Source organism: Mesocricetus auratus, unplaced genomic scaffold (assembly GCF_017639785.1).
Source record: "Mesocricetus auratus isolate SY011 unplaced genomic scaffold, BCM_Maur_2.0 Super-Scaffold_100004, whole genome shotgun sequence".
Lineage (NCBI taxonomy): Eukaryota > Metazoa > Chordata > Mammalia > Rodentia > Cricetidae > Mesocricetus > Mesocricetus auratus.
The window spans coordinates 77737903-77759020 of record NW_024429189.1 but is presented as its reverse complement, the minus strand read 5'-3'; the positions used below and the strand labels follow the sequence as shown (position 1 = coordinate 77759020).

At 35.4% G+C, this 21118-nt stretch overlaps 1 protein-coding gene across 6 annotated transcripts in view; it reads left to right on the top strand.

The window, feature by feature from the left end:
• The window catches only part of Ano3 (anoctamin 3), a 263776-nt gene that overhangs the window by 164903 nt on the left and 77755 nt on the right, over positions 1 to 21118 (top strand). For all 6 annotated transcript variants that reach the window (XM_040745992.1, XM_040745994.1, XM_040745993.1 and 3 more), the window contains 5 exons: positions 135 to 241; positions 2179 to 2234; positions 5761 to 5882; positions 10706 to 10840; positions 16447 to 16543. In XM_040745992.1, coding sequence (XP_040601926.1) covers positions 135 to 241; positions 2179 to 2234; positions 5761 to 5882; positions 10706 to 10840; positions 16447 to 16543 — 517 coding nt within the window. The remainder of the gene's footprint in view (positions 1 to 134; positions 242 to 2178; positions 2235 to 5760; positions 5883 to 10705; positions 10841 to 16446; positions 16544 to 21118) is intronic.

The following is a 21118-nucleotide window of genomic DNA, read 5'->3' as shown; positions in this document are numbered from 1 at the left end:
CTCTCATCCTAGAATGTTTTACATTCATTGTCTTTAATTATAGAGACAGATGGGTGGTTACTCAGGAACTTATAATTATGACTAGATTTTGTGTTCTGCTCTGAATATTAAAACCAATCCCTTCATCTTAACAGCTTCATAATAAACAATAAGGACACCTTCTTCAGCAATGCTACTCGAAGCAGGATAGTTTATCACATGCTGGAACGCACCAAATATGAAAATGGAATATCAAAAGTGGGTAAGAACATTACTTCACAGACATAGTTAAAAATATAAAAAAGTACATACAGAGTTAGAGTTTCATAAAAAATGAAGGATTTACCTTCAGCAACTAATTATAAATTATTTAACACTCTAGACACAATTTCTATGAATATTTTGTTGCTTCTTTTCATAAAAATATTTTGAGGTCATTTAGCCAATGGATCAAAATGTGAAGGATACAAAGAGTCAAGAACAAAATTTATCCTAAACTACTAGACTTTTTAATGAAAATATGTGGATAAAGGGAGCAACATGGCATTATAATTTCAAAAATTAAAAGTACCAAGTACGTTATATCCACCCATTAACAAGTGTGTATATTCTCTTTATCAATATAATTTCCAGAACCTCATATAATTTTATTTCTTATGTGCTGTATGTTGAATAGTTTATGACACATATTTTATATTCAGACATTAATATTTGTTCCTTGACCGAATTAGCTTTGAAAACTCTTCTTGATTCACTAAGAAAAGAAAATTACAAAACTATTAGGTTAGTGTGATTCCATTTTCTTAATAGTCAAATACAAAAATAAATGAAAATCTAGGAGAATATGTAAGTAACCTAATGAGAGATTATTTCTGGAATATTAGGTGGTCCCTTATTTTAACTCATTTTGAAACTTTTGTGTCATTTGATGGGGATAAAAGTTTACTACATATGTAATACAAAAGAAAATTGAGAGTTTTGCAACCAGAATTAGGTAAATAAAATTACAAACCTCACACAGAATTGAAAACCAAACAAAGCTAACACATAAGTTGACCTTTCAATTGTGAGGCTAAATTGCAGCACTGAAGAAATCTGTGTTAGCCAAATGTTATGAATTCTTTGAAATTAAAAATTGACACCCCATGGTATGTATCACCATTTGCTGATTGTTATAGCATAGAGAACAACACTAATAAAAAAGCATCATGTTTCACATTTACTGCATCAAGAAGAATCTTCATGGTCCAGTTTATTCTGACTAACAATTCACCTGAGGCTGAACAATCAAAACAGTTATCTTACACACTAAAATTTCACCCAAAACAATGAGAATATTTATAAAGAAGCAAAATATTAAAACACCCAGAATATAAGATGAAATTTTTCCTATGTGATGGGAAATTGTGCTTCTATAGTTAAATGATATTTAAGATGATTATAAAGGTATTATGTCCTTGGTGGAAAATATGCTAAACACATAAGAGCTAAAACAAAATAAAAAGCATTCCTAACCACAGTGATAAACTTATAGGAAAAATGATAAAAAATACATTGTTTCAAAATATAAATATGCATTTTGTGCTTTACAAAACAATTTCCTCAAGTCACTATGTATTACATGAAAATGCTGTTGCAAATTTCTACACAACAGTCTGTAAGATATACATTTATTAAGTTACAATTATTTAATGAGCACCTTATAGAATTGTGTATGCACCATGTTTCAGGTGTAAAAATATTTCTTTAATGAATGTTAATAAATAACATTGCAGATAAATGTCTTCTCCAGAAAGTTTTTCTCATTGCTCATTCTCAAAGGAAAACCTTATGATACCTTCACTGAGATGACAAATCTGAGTGTGGCATTTTATGTCCTTTCAATTTAGCATAAACAAAAGTTTTCAATGCAACGATCTTTCCTGTCAAATGTTGGGAGGAGAAAATTCTTCTTTGACTAAACTTTGCTGTATTCAGAAGGATGTAGACAAAAACAATGCCATATCTTGCAAATAATGCCTCAAAGACACCTCTAGACTGAGTACCAATCTTTCTCAGAAATAGTCTCTATAGCTATCCAGGATAAGGAAGTCATTTGAATCAGTGTCTTAAAATAATTCTGTGTTCCATGTGCCTTTATATATGTTTTAAGAGAAAGACTTCATTGAAATTGATGCAGATTTTTTGTTCTCTTTCTAGGTATCCGCAAACTTATAAATAATGGTTCATACATAGCAGCGTTTCCACCACACGAGGTAATTTTGAAAGATCTTTTCCATTTAATAAATATAAAATATTTGCATTTTATGAGACAGTATTGTTTACTTTTTGTTGCCGTGATTAAACACTACGACAAGTAACTTATGGAAGAAAAGGTTATTTGGACTTCAGTTTTAGAGGGTTAGAATCGCTGAAGGGAGCAGCATGGCAGCAAGCAGCAGGAATGATGGCTAGAGCATCATGCTGAGAACTCACTCTTTTATTTTATTTTAGAACATATATTTTTCTTTTATGTACCAACCACAGTTCCCCCTCTCTCCCCGCCACCCACTTCTCAACATGCCTACCTCCAACCTACTCCCTTGAGAGAGTAAGGCCTTCCTTGGGGAATCAACAAAGTCTAGCATACCACGTTGAGGCAGCACTAAGCCCTTCCCCCCTGTATTAAGGTTGAACAATACATCCCATCATAAGGAGTCGGCTCCAAACAGCCACTTCATGCCCTTGGGATGGGTCCTGGTGCCACTGCCAGTGTCCATACCCCTAAATAACAAATCAAGTCACATAACTGCCTCCCATATTCAGACGGCCTAGTTCAGCTCCATGCAGGTTTCCCAGCTATCAGTACATACACTGTGACACTGCTCCAGTTCAGGTCAGTTATCTCTGTGATTTTCTCCATCATGGTCTTGACTCAAGCAGAGATAGGAACTAGAATGAGACCCTAAACTCTCAAACCCCATGGAAAGTGCTTACTTCCTGTCCGAGCCACAACTCCTAAACCTCCCCAATCAACTTCACCAACCTAGTGTCAAGTTTTCAAATGCCTAAGACCATCAGAGACCATTTATCATTAAAACCATCACAGTGTCTGAACTATTTCATTCATTGGAAGTGGATGTCCACACCTAGAACAGTCCATTGAGACCCTATTACCATCTCTTAGCTTCACAGTGGTCCATCAATCCCAAAATAGATCTAAAGTTTGCCCAATGGGAGGAACCCCAGCCTCCACCAGAGTAGCTTAACATTCTAGCAGCCCTGTGTTCTGCCACAACAAACCATGCTTCATCCTGCTTGAAATTCCCAACCCTTCCAAATAAGTCAGGTTCCTGGCTTGAGTTTGCTATTTTAAAACATCTGAAAGTCAAAAGGCGACCACAATCAAAACTTCCATATATTACCTACCTCACTTCCAGCCAGATTGCCTTGCTCCAAGTTTTAACTTGAAGGCTGTGGATGGCCCTGACCCACTAAAATATCATCTGTTGAGTTTCTCCTTGGCCTCTGCTATACACACTCTTAATTTATTTTTTTAACTTGTGCCACATTTTTAAATAAAGTAGAATTTCACCTCTGCACTTTCAAAAGCCATCACTCTTTTATTTACAAAGTTAATGCAATGAGCTCAAAAGTTAGAGCATATAAGGAATTTGTATAACTATCGGTAGATAAAATGAAATGTAAATGTTGTATTTGTCTATGAGTTAAATGATATGGACTATCTCTCACTTGAAACAACCCCATTATAAATATGTACAATCAGTTAGAAGAAGGTAAAATGTCAAAGGCAGTTATAAGCATAGGAATTGTTAATGGCCTTCACGAAATTCCAACTTACAATAGGGGTAATAATTATGAGTGATTTGTTTATATATTTCATGTGCTGAATCAGCACAGGTTTTACAGTGATTGTGACTGCACAGAAGGAACTAAACGTAATTCTGTCTTCAGATTTAGAAAATACAGCTTAGAAAATTAAACACCATTTCAAATACCCCATAGTAAGTGGTAAACTAAAGTGATCAGAGAAGCACAGCTAAGGGAGTCATTTAACAAAGGAAGGTTTGGCTTATTCCCTTGGGCACAGTAATTTTCTATGCATAATTAGCCCGCACACTGATGGCTCACTTGCCTTTCTCATGGGAAATTTGGTAGCTGTCAAAGCCGGGTTGTTGATGGTAGTCTTTTTAATTTACGTATATAAATTATTTGAAATATAAATACATGGCACAAATATGCAAAAGGAATAAGAAGTCCCACTGTTGAACTATAAATATGCAAAAGAAAATTGAGAGACAATGAAATGGGCTAAGGAATTGTTTATTGACTTGAATTGCTACTTACTCATAGGAGAAAAGCAAGATATAAAAGAAGAAAATAAAGGAAATGCTATTAATCTATATAGTTTGACAAGGATGCTTTAAAATGTTTGTCCTCCTTTTTGATTGATGCGGATAGTAAGTCCACTTCATAATTTTTATTCCTAGTTGAGAGGCTTTTTGTTTGTTTTTGTCTTACAAAAACAGCAATAGCTTGAGGAACATGACAAATCGTTTAGTAAAAATGGGCAGGAAAAGGAAAATCACTAAGCCAGAAGTGCACATGTATGAGAAAACTTTGTCTAAGCTATGAATCAAATATATGATTCTTTCAAGGATGGCTCATGGAGTAGGGTCAATCAAAATTGTTATTAGGGACGATTGACAATGTTTGAGCCTTCAGAAAGGCTCACAAGTGTATGAGTAAGTTGGGGTTATCTTTTCAGTCAGTTCTCCCTTGCAACCCACCGCTTGACACTGTTGGCTAGAGCAGGGTAGCAGTTGGTGTTAAATGGAGGTTGCACAGTCGTATCCTAGGTACACTAAATTTTAGCATCTGGAAATGCATATGATCTAACCACTAAAGCTGGGTGAATGCCATCTATTAGAGCCATTAGCAATGACTGCAAAAGAGCTGCAATTTTTCTATTCATCCTTTTGGTAAGTATCAGGCAGGCAGCAATCTAGGTTCAAGAGCAAACAGTAGTCCCGGGGTATGTTCTGCAACTGCAGTCATATTGTTTTCCATTTTTCTTTTTAATTCCCAATTGTTAGAATTTAAATACTTGGCCTATTTAAGGAGGAAACCCTGGGCTTGCACTTTGAATGCATATCACACTTTCCTTAATTTTCTATTTTATTAAAGAGTCAGAGATAGTATGAAAATATGTTATACCCTTGCAGCCTCAAAGCACTTGCAAACAATAGCTCAAGATGTCAAGAAATCTTCATAAATAACCTCAGCCCTAGTGATTAGGGAACTTTCAACCATAGGAAGCCAATTTGAAAGAAAATGCTACATTTTAAATGCTTAAATTTTGAAATATGAAAAATAAATTTTCAGGACCCTGGAATCTAAGTACATATGTGGCTCTAAAGGAAACTTTTCTGTGTCTAGCTTCTTAAAGCAGAATGCTATTCAATTTCCCAATTGAAGATTGAATAATTTTGTCATTTTTTATAAAAAGATCCTCAGTTCCAAATAGTGAAGTATAGAGTCTCATTTACTTAAGGAAATAGAGTCTAAATTACTTGAAAGATTATTTAAAACATTATTTTCATAAAACTATCGTATTTCCAATGATAATGGTATTTGTTAATCCTGTGGAAGGCTTGAGTATATAATCTTTAATTGTTTTATATGTTGATAAATTACATTGTTGGGGATACATTAGTCCATATTCAGTTCAAATTTTGGTAAGAGACTGGACACCAACTTACATTATTATATCTGTCTCAGGGAGCCTATAAGAGTAGCCTTCCCATCAAAACCCATGGACCTCAAAATAACAGGCATCTGTTGTATGAGCGCTGGGCACGCTGGGGAATGTGGTACAAGCATCAGCCTCTGGACTTAATCAGGTACTGCAGATGGACTAGTCAATAATAAGTAGCAAACTGTTCTTTTGCTTGTTTGGAATTATTTCTTGGAATAATTTATTGGAATTATTTCTTATCACAGCTGTTTCATTTATGGAACTCTGCAGGAAAAAAACAGTATGTGCCTTTTCAATGGAAGGAATTTAATTCAGGGAATTGATTATAGAGTGAATGTGAAAGATAATAAAAGAGTCTTTAAGTCAATCAGAGATTGCAAAGAACAGGAAGTGACTAGCCCTCGTAAGGATAAAGGGGAAATGGCAACATATGTATTACAAACCCAAAGTAGCAAATGCTAGGGAATACCAGGGGAAGGGAAATGATCCTGGGTTGGTTGTTTGTTCTTCCTACCTCCAAGACTTCTAGTATCTCCTTGCCCAGCTTCATGGTAAGCATTTTACAATGGAGCCAGAACAATTGCCTACCTTATAAAAAATAAAAATAAAGAATTACTCAACAGATATGACGGCAGATAGGAAAACACCTGTGTATATGTGGTAGCCTGTCAGTATTCACAAAGGATTCTGAAACTCCTTCCAGAAACTCCTCTCAAATAACACACTCCACAGTGCCCATATTTCTGTTATGTAGTGTGTGCTTGCACATAACCTACACATATACTTTAGCATATTTTCAATTATTCCTAAAGTTTTCATAATAACTAATAAAATGTGAATATTAGGGAAATAGTTGACATGCTATATTCTTAGAGATGAATGGCAAGAAAACTAGAACTTGTGTATTTAGTGCTGACACACCTTTGATCCATGAATAGTTCAATTTCTAAATGTAGAACATAATAATACACAGTACTTCCTACATTTGTCTCTGAAAAAAATGTGTTTTCTTTATTTCAGTGAGTGTTTCCTTTTTTAAATAATATTTTTTTATTTAGGTAAGAAACAATCTTTTTTCACATGTCAATCCCAGCTCCCACTCCCTCCATCCCCACCAGGTCCCCCAGTCCCCACCCAATCTCCACTCCGATCTCCAGGGAGGGAAGGCCCTCAATGGTGGATCGCCAGTAACTGTCATTTCATCCAGGGCAGGGCCTAGGCCCTCCCCCAAGAGTCCCAGCTGAGAGAGCCTCCCATATTGTGGCATGGGCACTCAAAGTCTATTTGTACGCCAGGGGTAAATACTACCCAAGGCCCCATATATTACCTAGGCCTCCTCACTGACACCCACATTCAGGGGGTCTGGGTCAGTCCCATGCTTTCCACACAGCCATCAATCTGGAGTCCAAGAGCTCCCCCTTGTTCAGATAACTGTTTCTGCGGGTTAAACCAGCCCAGTCTTAACTCCTTTGCCCATAAGTTCTCTCTTTCTGACACTGGATTCAAGGAGTTCAGTTCAATGTTTGTCTGTGGGTATCTGCCTCTGCTTTCATCAGTCGCTGGATGAAGGTTCTATGACTGTTTTCTAGTAGGTAGTTGCTCTTAACTTTGTCATCTACCTGTCTGTTGGTCTATCTATCTAGCATCTATCTATCTATCTATCTGTCTATCTATCTATCTATCTATCTATCTATCTATCTATCTATCTTCCATTTATTTTGAGAAGGTGTTTTACTATGTATCCCTGGCTGGCCTGGAACTTACTATGTAAACAAGGCTAACTTTGAACTGACAGAGATCTGCCTTCCTATGCTAGAACAAAAAGGACACATCACCATTCCTAGATTCAGTTTTATTTTTGGATATTTATGTTTGTGGTTTACACATTTTATTTTAGTGCAGAAAACATTGTTTATATAAAAGCATGAAACATGTTATTACTATCCTGATTATCTAACTAATGATGAATATCTATAAGAGAAAAAAATTTATAAAATTAGGCTTTGTGTTGATATTCTTATCTGTTTTTGGAACATAAAGAATAGTTCACAAAAGGATCAGTGTGTCAGTAGGAAGCAAACCGCTGAAGGAGTGCTTGAAGGGACATCACTAAAAAAGTATGCACAGTCGTGGGAAGTGGGATCATAAAAACCAATACAACAACATGCTCAGGGACTAGTAAAAAACTAGAAGTAATTATTAAACCTTACGTTAAAGATGCAAGAGGATGAAAGACTTGTCAGGACCAATTAATAACTAACCACAGAAGGAGGTGCCAGATACAAGTTGTGACCTCAGGAAGATAGTAGTTGTACACATCCATGACCCAAGAAAAGGAAGTCATCTACCAGATAAGTCTTGAAACCAACAAGCCTTCCTGGAAGCCAAAAGTTTTAAAAAAGAGAGTAGATAAGGGTCCACAGTGGTGAACTCTGTGTGTCAGAGGGTAGGAATTGGAGTAAGCACTTCGAGACACACAGGATGAATACTCAGCAAATGTTAGTATCTGAGTATATGCATTATCAAGATACTTGTATTCTTAGCCTGTCAGCCATGACAAATTCCATTATTCTAATTTACAAATTGTTTCAGGGATGTACAGACACAATATGGTGAGATACGCTGACTCACAAAGAAAATGCTTATTAGGAACTAAGATGGTGGTTTTTGAGTAGTGTTTCAATGTGAGTTACTATTCCTATCGATGGGCAGCATTACTATTAGGTTTCAGGTAAACTGAGACATGATCCTATATCAATAATGGGGCTCTCTATTACTAACATCCAAGGTTATTTGGCTACTATTGTTTGATTACTCACAGAGATGGGTAATTTCCCCATAAAAGCAAGGTGACTAAGCAATGATGTGTCATGAGAGACTCACCAGAAAAGGGTATGTAATAAAGGAGTACAGGTGACATTTCAAAGGACAGCATTTTCTAGGAATTTAGTTATAACAAAAACTGAAGCAGTGGTGTGAAGGACATTAAGGTTAATCCACACAAGATTATGTATCTATTTTGTACAAGGCCCAATTTTCCAGAACTTCTGTTTGTAGTTAAGCTGGTAATGGGTCTTTATGTAGATTGGTGTGTGACAGCTGGGTTCTTTTGATCATAGCTGATGGGATTCACACAGGCAAATTCAGCATTGTCATGTTCAGTAAGGAAATGCCTTAGTGTGATGTATGAGCCAAAGGCTGTCAACTCATCTTCTTTCTTTTTAATGAACAATCATTTCTGGAGATGTGTTTATATTGTTTTCATGCTTTAAAATTGATTCAAATACTTAATAGCTAAAGCTTGTTTAGTGTCAATCTAATTTCCCATGGAAACTTTTGAAACCCAAAGGAGTGCTTTAAGAAAAATCATCAGTTACAAAAGTAATGGTATGACATTTCAAACAATTTCAACAAAGGTATCAGGGATTTCAATTTAAAAACTAAAGTTGTTGAATTAAATGACTATTTCTAAAACCATAGATACCAGGTTTTACTTTGACATAGAAATTGTTTCAGCATGGGACAGATGAAGTGAAATGTCACAAGGGGAGCTTTAAATAAAACAGACACAAAGCGAATAGCTTTTGTTGAGCAGTAGTGGGGAACTGCTGCAGAAGGATTCTTTTGTTCTCTTTCTTCTGTGGAATTTTGTTGTACCTCTAAGGAATAATTAAGTATTATAGATAATTGTAAATTCCTGTGTCCTAGGGCAATGTCATTTTGGGCCATTTTTCTTTGTACTCAGCTAGCTTCTCCATTTCCTGACACACATTGAAACCTGCTTTGACTTAGATCCCATTTTAACCTAATAATATTGCTTATATTAACTTAAAATGCAGAATAGTATATTAATTTAATGAGCAGATAGGTCCCTGTAACTACTGTCCCCATTACTTTAAAGATATGCCATTGTTCACAAGCAGAAAGGGAAGCCTTGTTGATGAGAACCATATTTGAATTTTCTTCCCAGCTTCAATCACAGTGAAGCACCAATCTTAAACAATGTAACTGTGTGCAGGGGTATGTTATATAACAGGTTTTAGAAAATGGAGACCTCACAGTAGTGAGGAAATCAGGAAATGTAAAATTATTGCTATCAACCCTTTATAAATTATGAAACTATAAAATAGCCAACTTCGGAGTGGGTAAAGGAAGAACAATTGAGTGCATCTTAGAACTGCCTCATTAATCTGCCACTTCCATATCACTAAAAAGTACATTAATTCCTAATAGTGTCTGCTCATGAAGCAATGAGCAGTTCTGTTTTCAAGAAGCTTAAATGTTTTGGAGGCAACACAGAATTGAGGTATAAAGGACAGTTATGCTAAGGCATCATGACTATGTCACTAATTAGGGCATGGATTAGAGAAGCGTGGGAACAAGAGCAAAACAACTAACATGGGTTAGATAGAATGGCTCCCTGACATAAAGAAAGAACAAATGCCAGTTACAGGATGAGGGAAATTTTTGTTTTAGTTTGAGGCCAGTGATAATGGATGGAAATGTTGTCCAGACAAACAATAGAGATGGGTGGAAGATGAGGTATAACCATGAAGACTGTAGCATAGGCACATCTGGCCTGGAGTTCAATTGGAGACACATCTACCCTGAAATGAGAATCCAATCAGATGGCCAACTGAGTTTTGTCTTTTATTATCAAGAAAACATAGCTCTGTTAGAGACTAAAAATGTATACTATTAGGAAGAGTGAGAAGTGCAAGTTTGGGGTTATGAAAACCATTTTTAAATAGCTGGACCAGAAATAGGTACTGTTGAAAGTTTACCAAAACACATCAGGGCCATTATGACAGTCATTAACAGCCAGGAGGGTCAGAAACCCTAGTGTTGCTGAAGAGTATGTAAGCTAGAGGCCTCAGTTTCCATCTGAAATTGTCACTCGTGGTATTTGAGATTGTTGGATCATTTATATTGCATTCATGTAAACTGAAGGTTGGCTTTCCCGTGCAGGCTATACTTTGGTGAGAAGATTGGTTTATACTTTGCCTGGTTGGGATGGTACACTGGAATGCTGATTCCTGCCGCTGTTGTTGGTCTGTGTGTTTTCTTCTATGGATTAGTGACAATGAATGAAAGTCAAGTAAGGTGAGCTATGAAGAGACTTGTCCAAAATATTTGTCCTGCTTTCTGAAATTACAAATGCCTATGGATGGTGGAAGTAAATAATACTACTGCTGTGTGTGTGAGCTTGGTTTTGTTCTTAGTGTAACAGAAGTGTTGTTAAAATGTCATTTTATAGTTTTATATGCAAATTCTTTTGAATATGTCCCAAGAGTTCTTATCTCTTTGCTAAATTTATTTTTCAGTGTGTATAACATAATCTAAAAATGTCAGCAAACTTTGATTTAACAAAAGTCAATCAAATATCAAAAATGTGATTACACTTTTAAAGTACAGTGGCATAAAGTTAGAAATAGGAAAAAATTATCCTTACAAACAATGCATTATTTTTCAACACAAGTGAAACATTGAATTTACTTCCATATAATCATGTTCAAAACACAAAGAATCCCCTGCTGGTGCTCAGCAGTTAAGAGCCTTGTCTTTACAGAGGACCTGGTTTTGGTTGAACCACACATAACTCCAGCTCTAATGGATCTGACACCTTCTTCTGGCCTTTAAACACACCTACATAGTCATGGTACATACATACGCATACCCTCAGGATCATGTGCATATACACAAAATCTTTAAACAAATCTTTAAAAATCTTATCAAAACTCAGCTTTTGTTGATCTTTTTGTAATGACCTGGTTACTAGGACATACATATTAACAACTATTGCTGATACAAAATTATATATAGTATCATAGATATTACTTTCCTGGTACTTCTCTCTGAAATATTAAAATACGTGTAGTATTTTTGCCTGGAAAAAACATCTGCATTGCATTGGAGTTGTATAGCCAAACTCTTTGATTTGAAATTTCTGAATTGCCTTGTTTTTCAAAACAAGCTCTGTAAACCAAAACCATATAATCCAATCACAGGTTTCTTTCAGGGTTTCACAGAATCACTCTGATGCTGAGAGACAACATCATCCTGTACAAACCTCAGCCTTAAGACCTCCCTCCTTCTCTGCCACTTTGGACGGGACAGATTCCTATATAATATTCAGTAAGGGATCATTTGACTCAGAGGACAGCCTGGAATTTACAGCTAAAGTGCCCCGAGAAAAAAGGCTGTCCTTTTGCAATGTATGAGCAAATAGAAGCAAGTACTATTCTAATGACACATAAAAGGGGAGTGAGTCTGAAGGGGAGCAGAGGGAGGGAGGAGCTGGAAGGGAGTGGGGGAAAGGAAATTATAATCAGGTTATATTCTCTGAGAAAATAATCTGCTTTCAATAAAAAATAAATATGAGGAAATGACCTCTCAATAGTTGCTGGTCAGGTTGGATACATAGAGAACCTTCTCATAATTTCAAAACTTCATATAGTTTTACTGTAAGTTACAGACACCTCCCTCCATCAAAACAAACATGAAGATACACAAAAAGTAGGAAATGCACAAAAAGTAAGAAACTTACTGTCCCTATTGATTTTGTACTTCTGAAGCTTTCTTTTGTGTTTGTATTCTTTAACCTTTAGTACAAGGAGTATTTTAAAAGGCATTAACAAACCTTTCAGTTTTGTGCTTTTACCACTGCAATCACACTATAATTAAGATCTTGTCAGACTTTCTATTCTAAACCAAGATAAGAATCACTGAATATCTTGACTTTCAAAATTTTGAGACTAAAAGCTTCCATTCAAGGTGCCAGACATGGTTGGGTCCTGGCTGTTATCTTGGTGGGTAGGCAGGAACGAGGCTGTTCCGTGTTGTGTTGATTCATCTTACTATCTTCTTAAGTTCCTTTTTAATTTTTTTACAAAGTAGTGAAATTATAAAGAGCTGGAGGTATAGGTCTGTTTATTATGGATCTACAAGAAACTGACAACCAAATTGCAGTCACATTACTTTTCTGTTTGTGTTTTTGCTTTCCTTTTTGCCTCTTATTAAAAATGGATTTTTGCTGATGCAATGTGGTTTCCTCCATCAACTCCTCCCAGTTCCTCCCCACCTCCACTCCTTTTGGATCACCCACTCTCTGTTTCACATTAGAAAATAAACAGGCTTCTAAGGGATAATACATTTTTATGTAATAAAGAGAGAACAAAAACTAATACATTGGGATAGGATGAAACAAAACCAACAAACAAAAAAGGAGGAAAAAGGAAAAGAGCCCAAGGCATACGATTGATCCTGCTGATCTAGAAAGACTTGTTTCTTAGTAACTGCCATCTCCCCTCTAACTCTTACAGTTCTGCTTCTCCTCTTTCCACTGAGTTCTCAGCCCTGAGGGGAGAGATTTGATGATATTATGTTAGGTCTCTCTGCATAAGGTCTGGCTGTGGGTATCTGTATTTGTTCCCATCTGCTGCAGGAGGAAACCTCTGATGATGTCTGAGCAAGGCATTGATCTGTGAATATAGCAGAATGACATTGGGAGTCATTTTATTGCTATTTTTTATTTTCTTTTTAGAATCCAAGTATTTTGTCCTTGCACCATATTGTCTCAGGTTCTTGGGTCATCCAATCATTGTCAGATAAGTGTTCCATCTCACAGTGTGGGTCTTATGTCAAATCAGATATTGGCTGGTAAATAACACAAGTTTTGAGTCACTATTTCACTAGTATCTCTTGCAGGCAGGACACCATTATATACTGCATTAAGTGGTCTTACTGTAAGTTGGTAAAGGGTTCATCTCTGAAAGCACAAACTCACCCTCACAGATACGTGAAGGGTTGTTCTGTCTGAAATTCGAGGTAATTAAAGAAAAAAGATTAAAGACCATGGTCTAACTCTGTACCTTCTAACAAGTACAGACACAGAATGAAGGTGGAAATGCAAACCTTGCATCCAGCCTTTGGTTACCATGCAAACTGAGGACTGAATGCTTCTCAGCTAAGCACTGCTTCCACCATCTCTCTTGAAATCCTGATTTTATTTCTTTTGTAAAATATCTAGAAATGAAATTGCAGCATCATATGGTATCATATGAAAGAATTTTTAAAAATCCTTTTTGAAGCACTTTACAGTTTACCATAACAGCATAGCATTTGAGATTCTCACTAGTGTACTGAAGTTTCAGCATCTCCACATCCTTAGCAATACATTGTTTCAGGGTTACTATAAAATGTTCTAGTAGTTCAGGCTGGAGATAAATCTCAGTTGGAGAACACTCACTTTATTTGACCAAGGCTCCGGGTTCAATCCCTAGCAACCTCCCCAAACCCTCAATAAAAGAATAAAATTCAGTCTTCATTGGTTGGTGGTCTTGATTTACAGTTGCTTGATGTTTACACCTGATTCTAAAATGGATGCTTTGTTCATGCTGCCATGTCTAAGCTGTTTTCCCTTTGTCTGGGTTCACCTGTATGCTTCAGTGTGTTTATCACCCAGCAGGTGTTTCCTGCCCTCTGCTTGCCATGAAGAAATGACACATTCATGATTGGATTTTCCATTCCCCCTGTGTGTTACGTAAAATAAATTAGTGATATGCAAATCCTCTGTTTCAGAGAGGAGACAATTGTCCAAAAACTGAAATGATTATTTCTCATCTCTGGTGAGATGGCTTGGTGCATAAAGGCAGTCAAGCCTAAATAACTGAGTTGGATATCTGGAACCCACACTAGGAAGGAGAGAACTCTTACAAGGTGTCCTCGGACTGCCAAAAGCACCCTTTGGCATGCATGAGTCTATACACACACATACACACAAACACACACACACACACACACAAACACACACACACAAATAAATGAAATACAAGAATTATAAAAAACAAAAGTAAATTGTTCCACAGAGAATGATGGCACGCATCTATAATCCCAGGACTTGAGAGGTGGAAGTAGTAGGATTGGGAATTCAAGGTCAGTTTCTGACTATATAGGAAGCTAAAGCATCCCTGAGCTAGATGAGACCAGTCTAGTGAAACAAGTGTCAAATTTTTTTAATTTTTTAAAAAAGTTATCAAATTCAGATTTGAGCAAATGACAGAAATTGAATTTTATGATCATGATAGCAAAAAAGACTCTTCGTAATGATTTAAGTTCTGAACATGGTAATTTGACAATAAAGACTTTCTTTCCTGGTAAAGTAAAAAAAGTATGATGCAGTATAGACCAACCCTAAACCTTCTCTTTGTGTGAGAGTCCAATGTATAATGAATTTTCTGGCATTTGTGATATACAAAGGAGCTATTATTCATCCATTTTATTGAAATTTTCTTCAAGATGTATGTAAATTTTTCTTGTTTTTTAAATTTGTACAATTGCAAGATGAGATACTGTGTTCTCTTACTTTTTGGTGTATATTTTTTGTGTATATTTACCATTTCCCCCAACTGAATGTAAACATCCTAATTACTGTAAAAAATGAAAATGGAAGAGTAATAGTTTGGCATGCATCATATTATCATTGATCCATCATTCATGATGGACAGATTCTTCTGAATTTGAAATGAACTTGATTCTGTTTCAAATACATTATAATTATTGGGACACTAGATCTATAATCAGTAAATTCTTAATGTCTCTGAGGTACCCTTCTTAGCTCGGTGACCTTGTGCATGACCTTTATATGTTTATGGTTCCTGTGCTAAGCAGAGGTAATTGGCATTACCTTAGATAGGTGAAAACTGCGCAGTTCAAGAGGACTCAGTTCCTCTTTTTCCTGAAGCACCATTGCTACTTCATATCATTGTGTACTGTTTGTTCTCACTTTGTGTGGAGGCTAGAATCTCACATTCAAGTACACATTTTTTTGGTGTTTACTCAACACAATTTTTTAAAGCAACAAATCATGCTGCAAACTTTGCTAATTAAATTTAAATTGACAGTTGCATTTCAAAATATGTTTTCTAAAGCCGTTAAATTCTTTTCAAAGTTTTAAAGTTGATTTTATTTCAAAAACATTTTACTAGGGTAATACAAAGAGGAGGAATGATCACGGGAGTCAGATAAAGGCAAAAATATCTTAAAATAAGTGGCTGTGAGCTCTGAATAAATGAATAATTTAGGAAATAATTTAGGAAATTGTTAATGATTCCTCACTCTTATCACAAAGTGATCTATAATATACACTTGAATATTTATGGTGTACATAAAATGGAAGTGATACATTCATAAAATCACATACTCATTGAAAATATGTTTACATGGAGATAATGCACGCACACGCACACACACACACACACACACACACACACACACACCTTAAATTCTTAGAGAACATTCTGCATAAGATTATGTACTGAAGTTTAAGTTAAGGATTATCATCTCACTATACTAGATTACTTCATTCTAAAATGTGAGGTTGGTGAATACTTCAGAGATTACTGTCTAAGATAATTATGTATGCCATGATACATAATGGATCAAAATGCCTTTATATTAAAATAAATTATTATACAAGTTAATGTATGATCTGTTGTTATTATATTACTTGTCAGAGTTTTCTGCAATTAAAGAAACAAACAGGAAGCTCTCTATCACAAATATCATAAAATATTTACATGGAAGCCATTGTCTAACTCTATCCTGTTTGTTTCATATTTCCTTATGTTCCTCTCTGCATTGCTGTTCCAAGTAGAGTGTTTTGCAGGGTCTAAGACAGTGGTTCACACTTTCTCCCTTGATTTTTTAAGCCAAGAAATTTGTAAAGCAACTGAAGTTTTCATGTGCCCTCTGTGTGATAAGAATTGCTCATTGCAGAGACTCAATGACAGCTGCATCTATGCCAAGGTGAGTGTGGGTCTGCGCTGTCCCTGCCCTGAGCAACAGTGTTTCTAAGACTTGGGTAGTAAAAAGATGCCCAGTAAATCGTTTTTCTGCAAAAATTAATTATCTCCAAATATTTCATCAATCATTCTTGTCATTCACAACCAAAAAAGAAAATCAGTCTGTTGCAATTTAAAAAAAGATTACATTTTATTTTAATCTTTTTTCTTCTTGTGTTATTATAACTGGTAACTGATACCTTAGATACAAACCTCCACTTGACATTGCATCTTATTCATTTTATGAAAGTAATTATTTCCATGGTAATGATTCAATTTCTATCTTTCATGAATTTATTAAGTTAAAATATTTCTAGCTACACAGGGGAAATGAAATGTTATTTCCCAAAGATCCACACTGCTATCTATCAGGATTACCTGAAGGACTTTTAAACTTGCAAAGCGCAACCTCATCCCAGAGTCATTAAATTGGAATCTCTAGGTTAAAATCTAGATGCCATCACATTCCAAAATTTCTAAATGTTCCTAGGTGAGCGCAATGTTCATACAAATAGAAAGGACACCAGTTTTCACAGTATTTATTTTCAAAAATTTTATTGGAGAATAATTAATATGTAGTAAACTAGACTAGACCCACTTGAAAAGTAAAAATCAGTAACTTTTGTTAATGCACATGTACCTGTGAAGCACATCATGGCAGTGAAGATAATGATCATGTCTGTCACCTCCAAAAGCTTCTACACACCCTCTTACTCTCTCGTCCTTCCCTGCCTCTCCCACACATACCTTTTCTCCCCCCAGCTCCTCTGTTTAGGTAACCATTTACAATGTGTCATTAACGATAAGCCTGCATGTTTCTTGACTTATGTGTGTATGACATTAAATGGTATGAATTTTTATGACTTCTCTTGCACACTGTTGCAGTTTTGAAATTCATCTTACAATGTGGCATTTATCAATAGAAAGTTCTCCTTGTTGCTGAATACTATTCCCTTTTCTTTATATCAGTTATTTGCTTGCATATTAATGCATTTCCCATTTTAATTACACCTTCTAAAAGTACTCATTTCCTGGTCTTATGGCTGACAATTGTCATTTTTCTTTGTTCAATATCTAGAAATAGAATAGTCAGGTTATGTGATATATTTATTATTAACTTCTGTGTAGTCCAGTTTATCTTACTGCAATGATTTGCCTGAGGCAAGTCACCTATATAAGAAAAGAGGTTTATTTTAGTTCATTATTATTGAGGTACCATACTCCAGGGTACCATCTAGTAAAGGTTTTCTTGCTGACAGAGACCCAGTGTAATGCAAAGGGGAGACACAAGGTGAGATTGTGTTTGGTCATTCTCATTTTTATAAAAATCAAGAATTCTTTCATAAGGACTGGACTCCTCTGATTACTTGTACAATCCTAATCACTTCTCAAAGTCCCCAACTCAAAACATAAGAACCAGACTACATTTTCACCTGTTATCTTAAAAGTAATCAAAATATGTACATAATGACCTTTTAACAAAGGGCTGAACAACCATTATCCAAAATGGTTAAACTATAGTATACACCATGTCTTTTGCAGTCATGTCCCAGAGTTGTTTCTCACAGTCATCTAGCCTCAGTGTGTCTATCTTTGTAATTGCAATGACTCTGGTAGATGACTATAAGTATGTAATCATGGTTTAGTTACTTGAAAATCATTTAATGTCTAGAAGGGACCTTTTTGCTTTCAAAATATTCTATTTGAATTGCTGCTGTGCTCTGTCTAGATATAAACTGTTCTACAAGAAAAGAAAGACCTTCCTGTGTACTCTGCTAAGGTATTAGAAGTAATGAGGAGTTCTAGAACGTCTGATGGAAGTATGTGCTTGGGGAACGCTGGTTCATTCTTGGTGCTGTCTTTTACCTTGTATAGTTTCCTTATATACATGCTCACTTAATGCAGTTATCACCAGATTACTTAAGTGAATTATTTTCAATCCAATAGTACCTTATATGCCTGGAGCTCTTTTAGGACAGTAGTCTCAAGTAATGATGATGCTTTATTTCTTTCCTACCTCTCCTGTTGCTATAGCTACTTTGTACCGTTTTGGTTGTTTCTAACATAGGTGTAAAATTGATTCTTGTTGGTCTATCTTGTCTTGAAGTAGAGTTTCCTATAATAATTAATTTTCACAAGGTTCAATGTAATATCAATAGTTAATCACTTCATCACAAATCAAAAATTTATAAAGTTAGCTTCTGAAATTTTGTCTTGAATAATTAGTATTTCAAACTTTTGAGTTCTCTGAGAAGGTCCAACGAAGATGATACAGACCTTGATATGACTATCCTGTTTTGTAGCTGTATTTTCATATCACTTTTAAATAATTCCGACATAGCACATATAAATGATACAGAATAGATATAATAAAGACAGTTAGTTAGATAGGTAGGCTTATATACAAGTCACTGCGTTAATAAACTTATGAACTGCCATGATGTTCCAAAATTGATAGCTTAGGGATAACAAAGGTTTAGATATATGTTACTTTGTACTTATAAATTTTCTTTGAAAGATCCAAAAATGGCAAGTCACGAACACTAAAGATAAAAATATTTGTATGTGTTGGAGTTAAAAAGCAGAGAATCTGTCCAAAAAATTTTAAATCTATGGGACTTTTGCAAAAAGTCAATATGAATAAGGACGATACACATAAAGACGTAAATAGTTCAGGACTTATTTGAAAATTCACAAGGAAGTACTGGAAAATATTGCCTCATGAAACAATACAAGAAAAAAGTATGAAGTTTTTAAGGTGCTGCATTTCTCTATATAAATTACTTATAACTTCTTGCTTTATAACTGTAAATATTATTATTATTATATATTTAATGGAAGCAATGAGTCATTATTTTATGTGCTAAGAAGTCTAGATTTCTATCACTACTCACAAGACAAAGTAACTTGTCATTTGAGTTCCATAAGGAATCCATCAATTCCTGAGACCATGGAGAAGAAACTAAATACTACCATATCTTACTTTAAAATGCATATGTGTTTGAATGTAAAAATTATTTTTACCATATATAAACATTTCCTTCAGTTGGCTACTTTGCTTTTAGGTTTGTGGATTAATCTCAGCGCTTTCAATTCAACTCCATTGGTCAACCTGTCTATTTTTGTGCCAATACCAAGCTAGTGATCACTAAACCAAAGTTTACACATTTGGTGTACATTGCATCTGGATATAATGTATATAGGCCATTATGCATTATCTCTGCTACTCAAAAGTTAAAGATTAAAAAGTGAGAAATAATTGCATCCCAGAGTAAATTTCAATCCCCTTAGGAGCATGCCAACACTGACAGCCTGGCCTACAGGACTAGATTAGTACAGGAGATCCCTGCTAATTTACTGTAGATGAGACCTTGTGAGTATGTCACTATCTGGACATCATGCAGTTCCAAAATTGTAAGAAGTGTTAGAGGAAATCCACTAGCCAGAGTAGACAAGACACAAACTCAAGTTTCCAATGTCACAGGAAGATTATGTCCTTAAACAATAGTAGCATTCATCAATGACTTACCATGCTCAGGCAAAATCACCTTTCAACCACCATGAAGAATTGGTACTGTTGGGCCAGTACAGTACCCCCTCCCTTCTTACACTACCCTCTGCTCACCAACAATGTAAAATTAAATTGTTGTTCATATATCTGTTTAGTCACAAATGCAAGCTATTTTTGAATAAAACAAGTCATTGAAAATGTGAATTACCTCAGGTCTAATCTTCCAACAACCACAGTGTGTTCAATTTACCTCTCTCTGTATTCCCCATTTTAATGCAGCAGTTTTTCTGTCAGTATCATAAAGTAATTAGTAACTGGATTATACACACAGGCTACTTGCTTATCTCTGTGATCTCCAATATCATGATACCTTTCATGTGTAAACAAGTTGTAAATCTAACAAAATTATTTTAACATCATTACACTCCTTCACATTTTGAAGTCTTCCTTGGTTCTCATTTTAGTTCTACCTTCTGTTACATGTATATAATCCACAATTAAAATACGCATTATATAAATGTTACATATACCCACTTTAATTGATATTATGTTTCTAAAATGTTAATTACCAAGTTTGAGCTTAAACATGCCTAAAAGGTTTATTAGTGAACTTATTAAGAGATAGTGGAAACCACTTTAAAAGGGAACACTGAATAAACTACAAGCAATCTCATCCACAAAGCATGTTTTTGTTTTTGTTGTTGTTGTTGTTAACTATGGCCTTTTACTTCCAGTTTTCTAAAAGCATGGCTGTTTCTGAAGCAGGGGGAACCCTTATTTCTTGGTGACCTTTAAGTCCTCATATGTAAAGTCTCAGTAGCACTCTGAGAGGCTGTTCCTGTACTGTTTGTTTAAAGAGAGAAACTGACAGCTGTTCAACTGTTAAGATAGCTCAGGTCTCTCTGCTGGGTGCCCCAGGAAACAAAGAGGCTAGCTTCCCCTGCTGCATGTAATTTTATGAGCTCTGTGGGGGAATTTTTCTATGATACTTGTCTCTGCTCTCCATAATGATGATTCTGAAAAGCAACA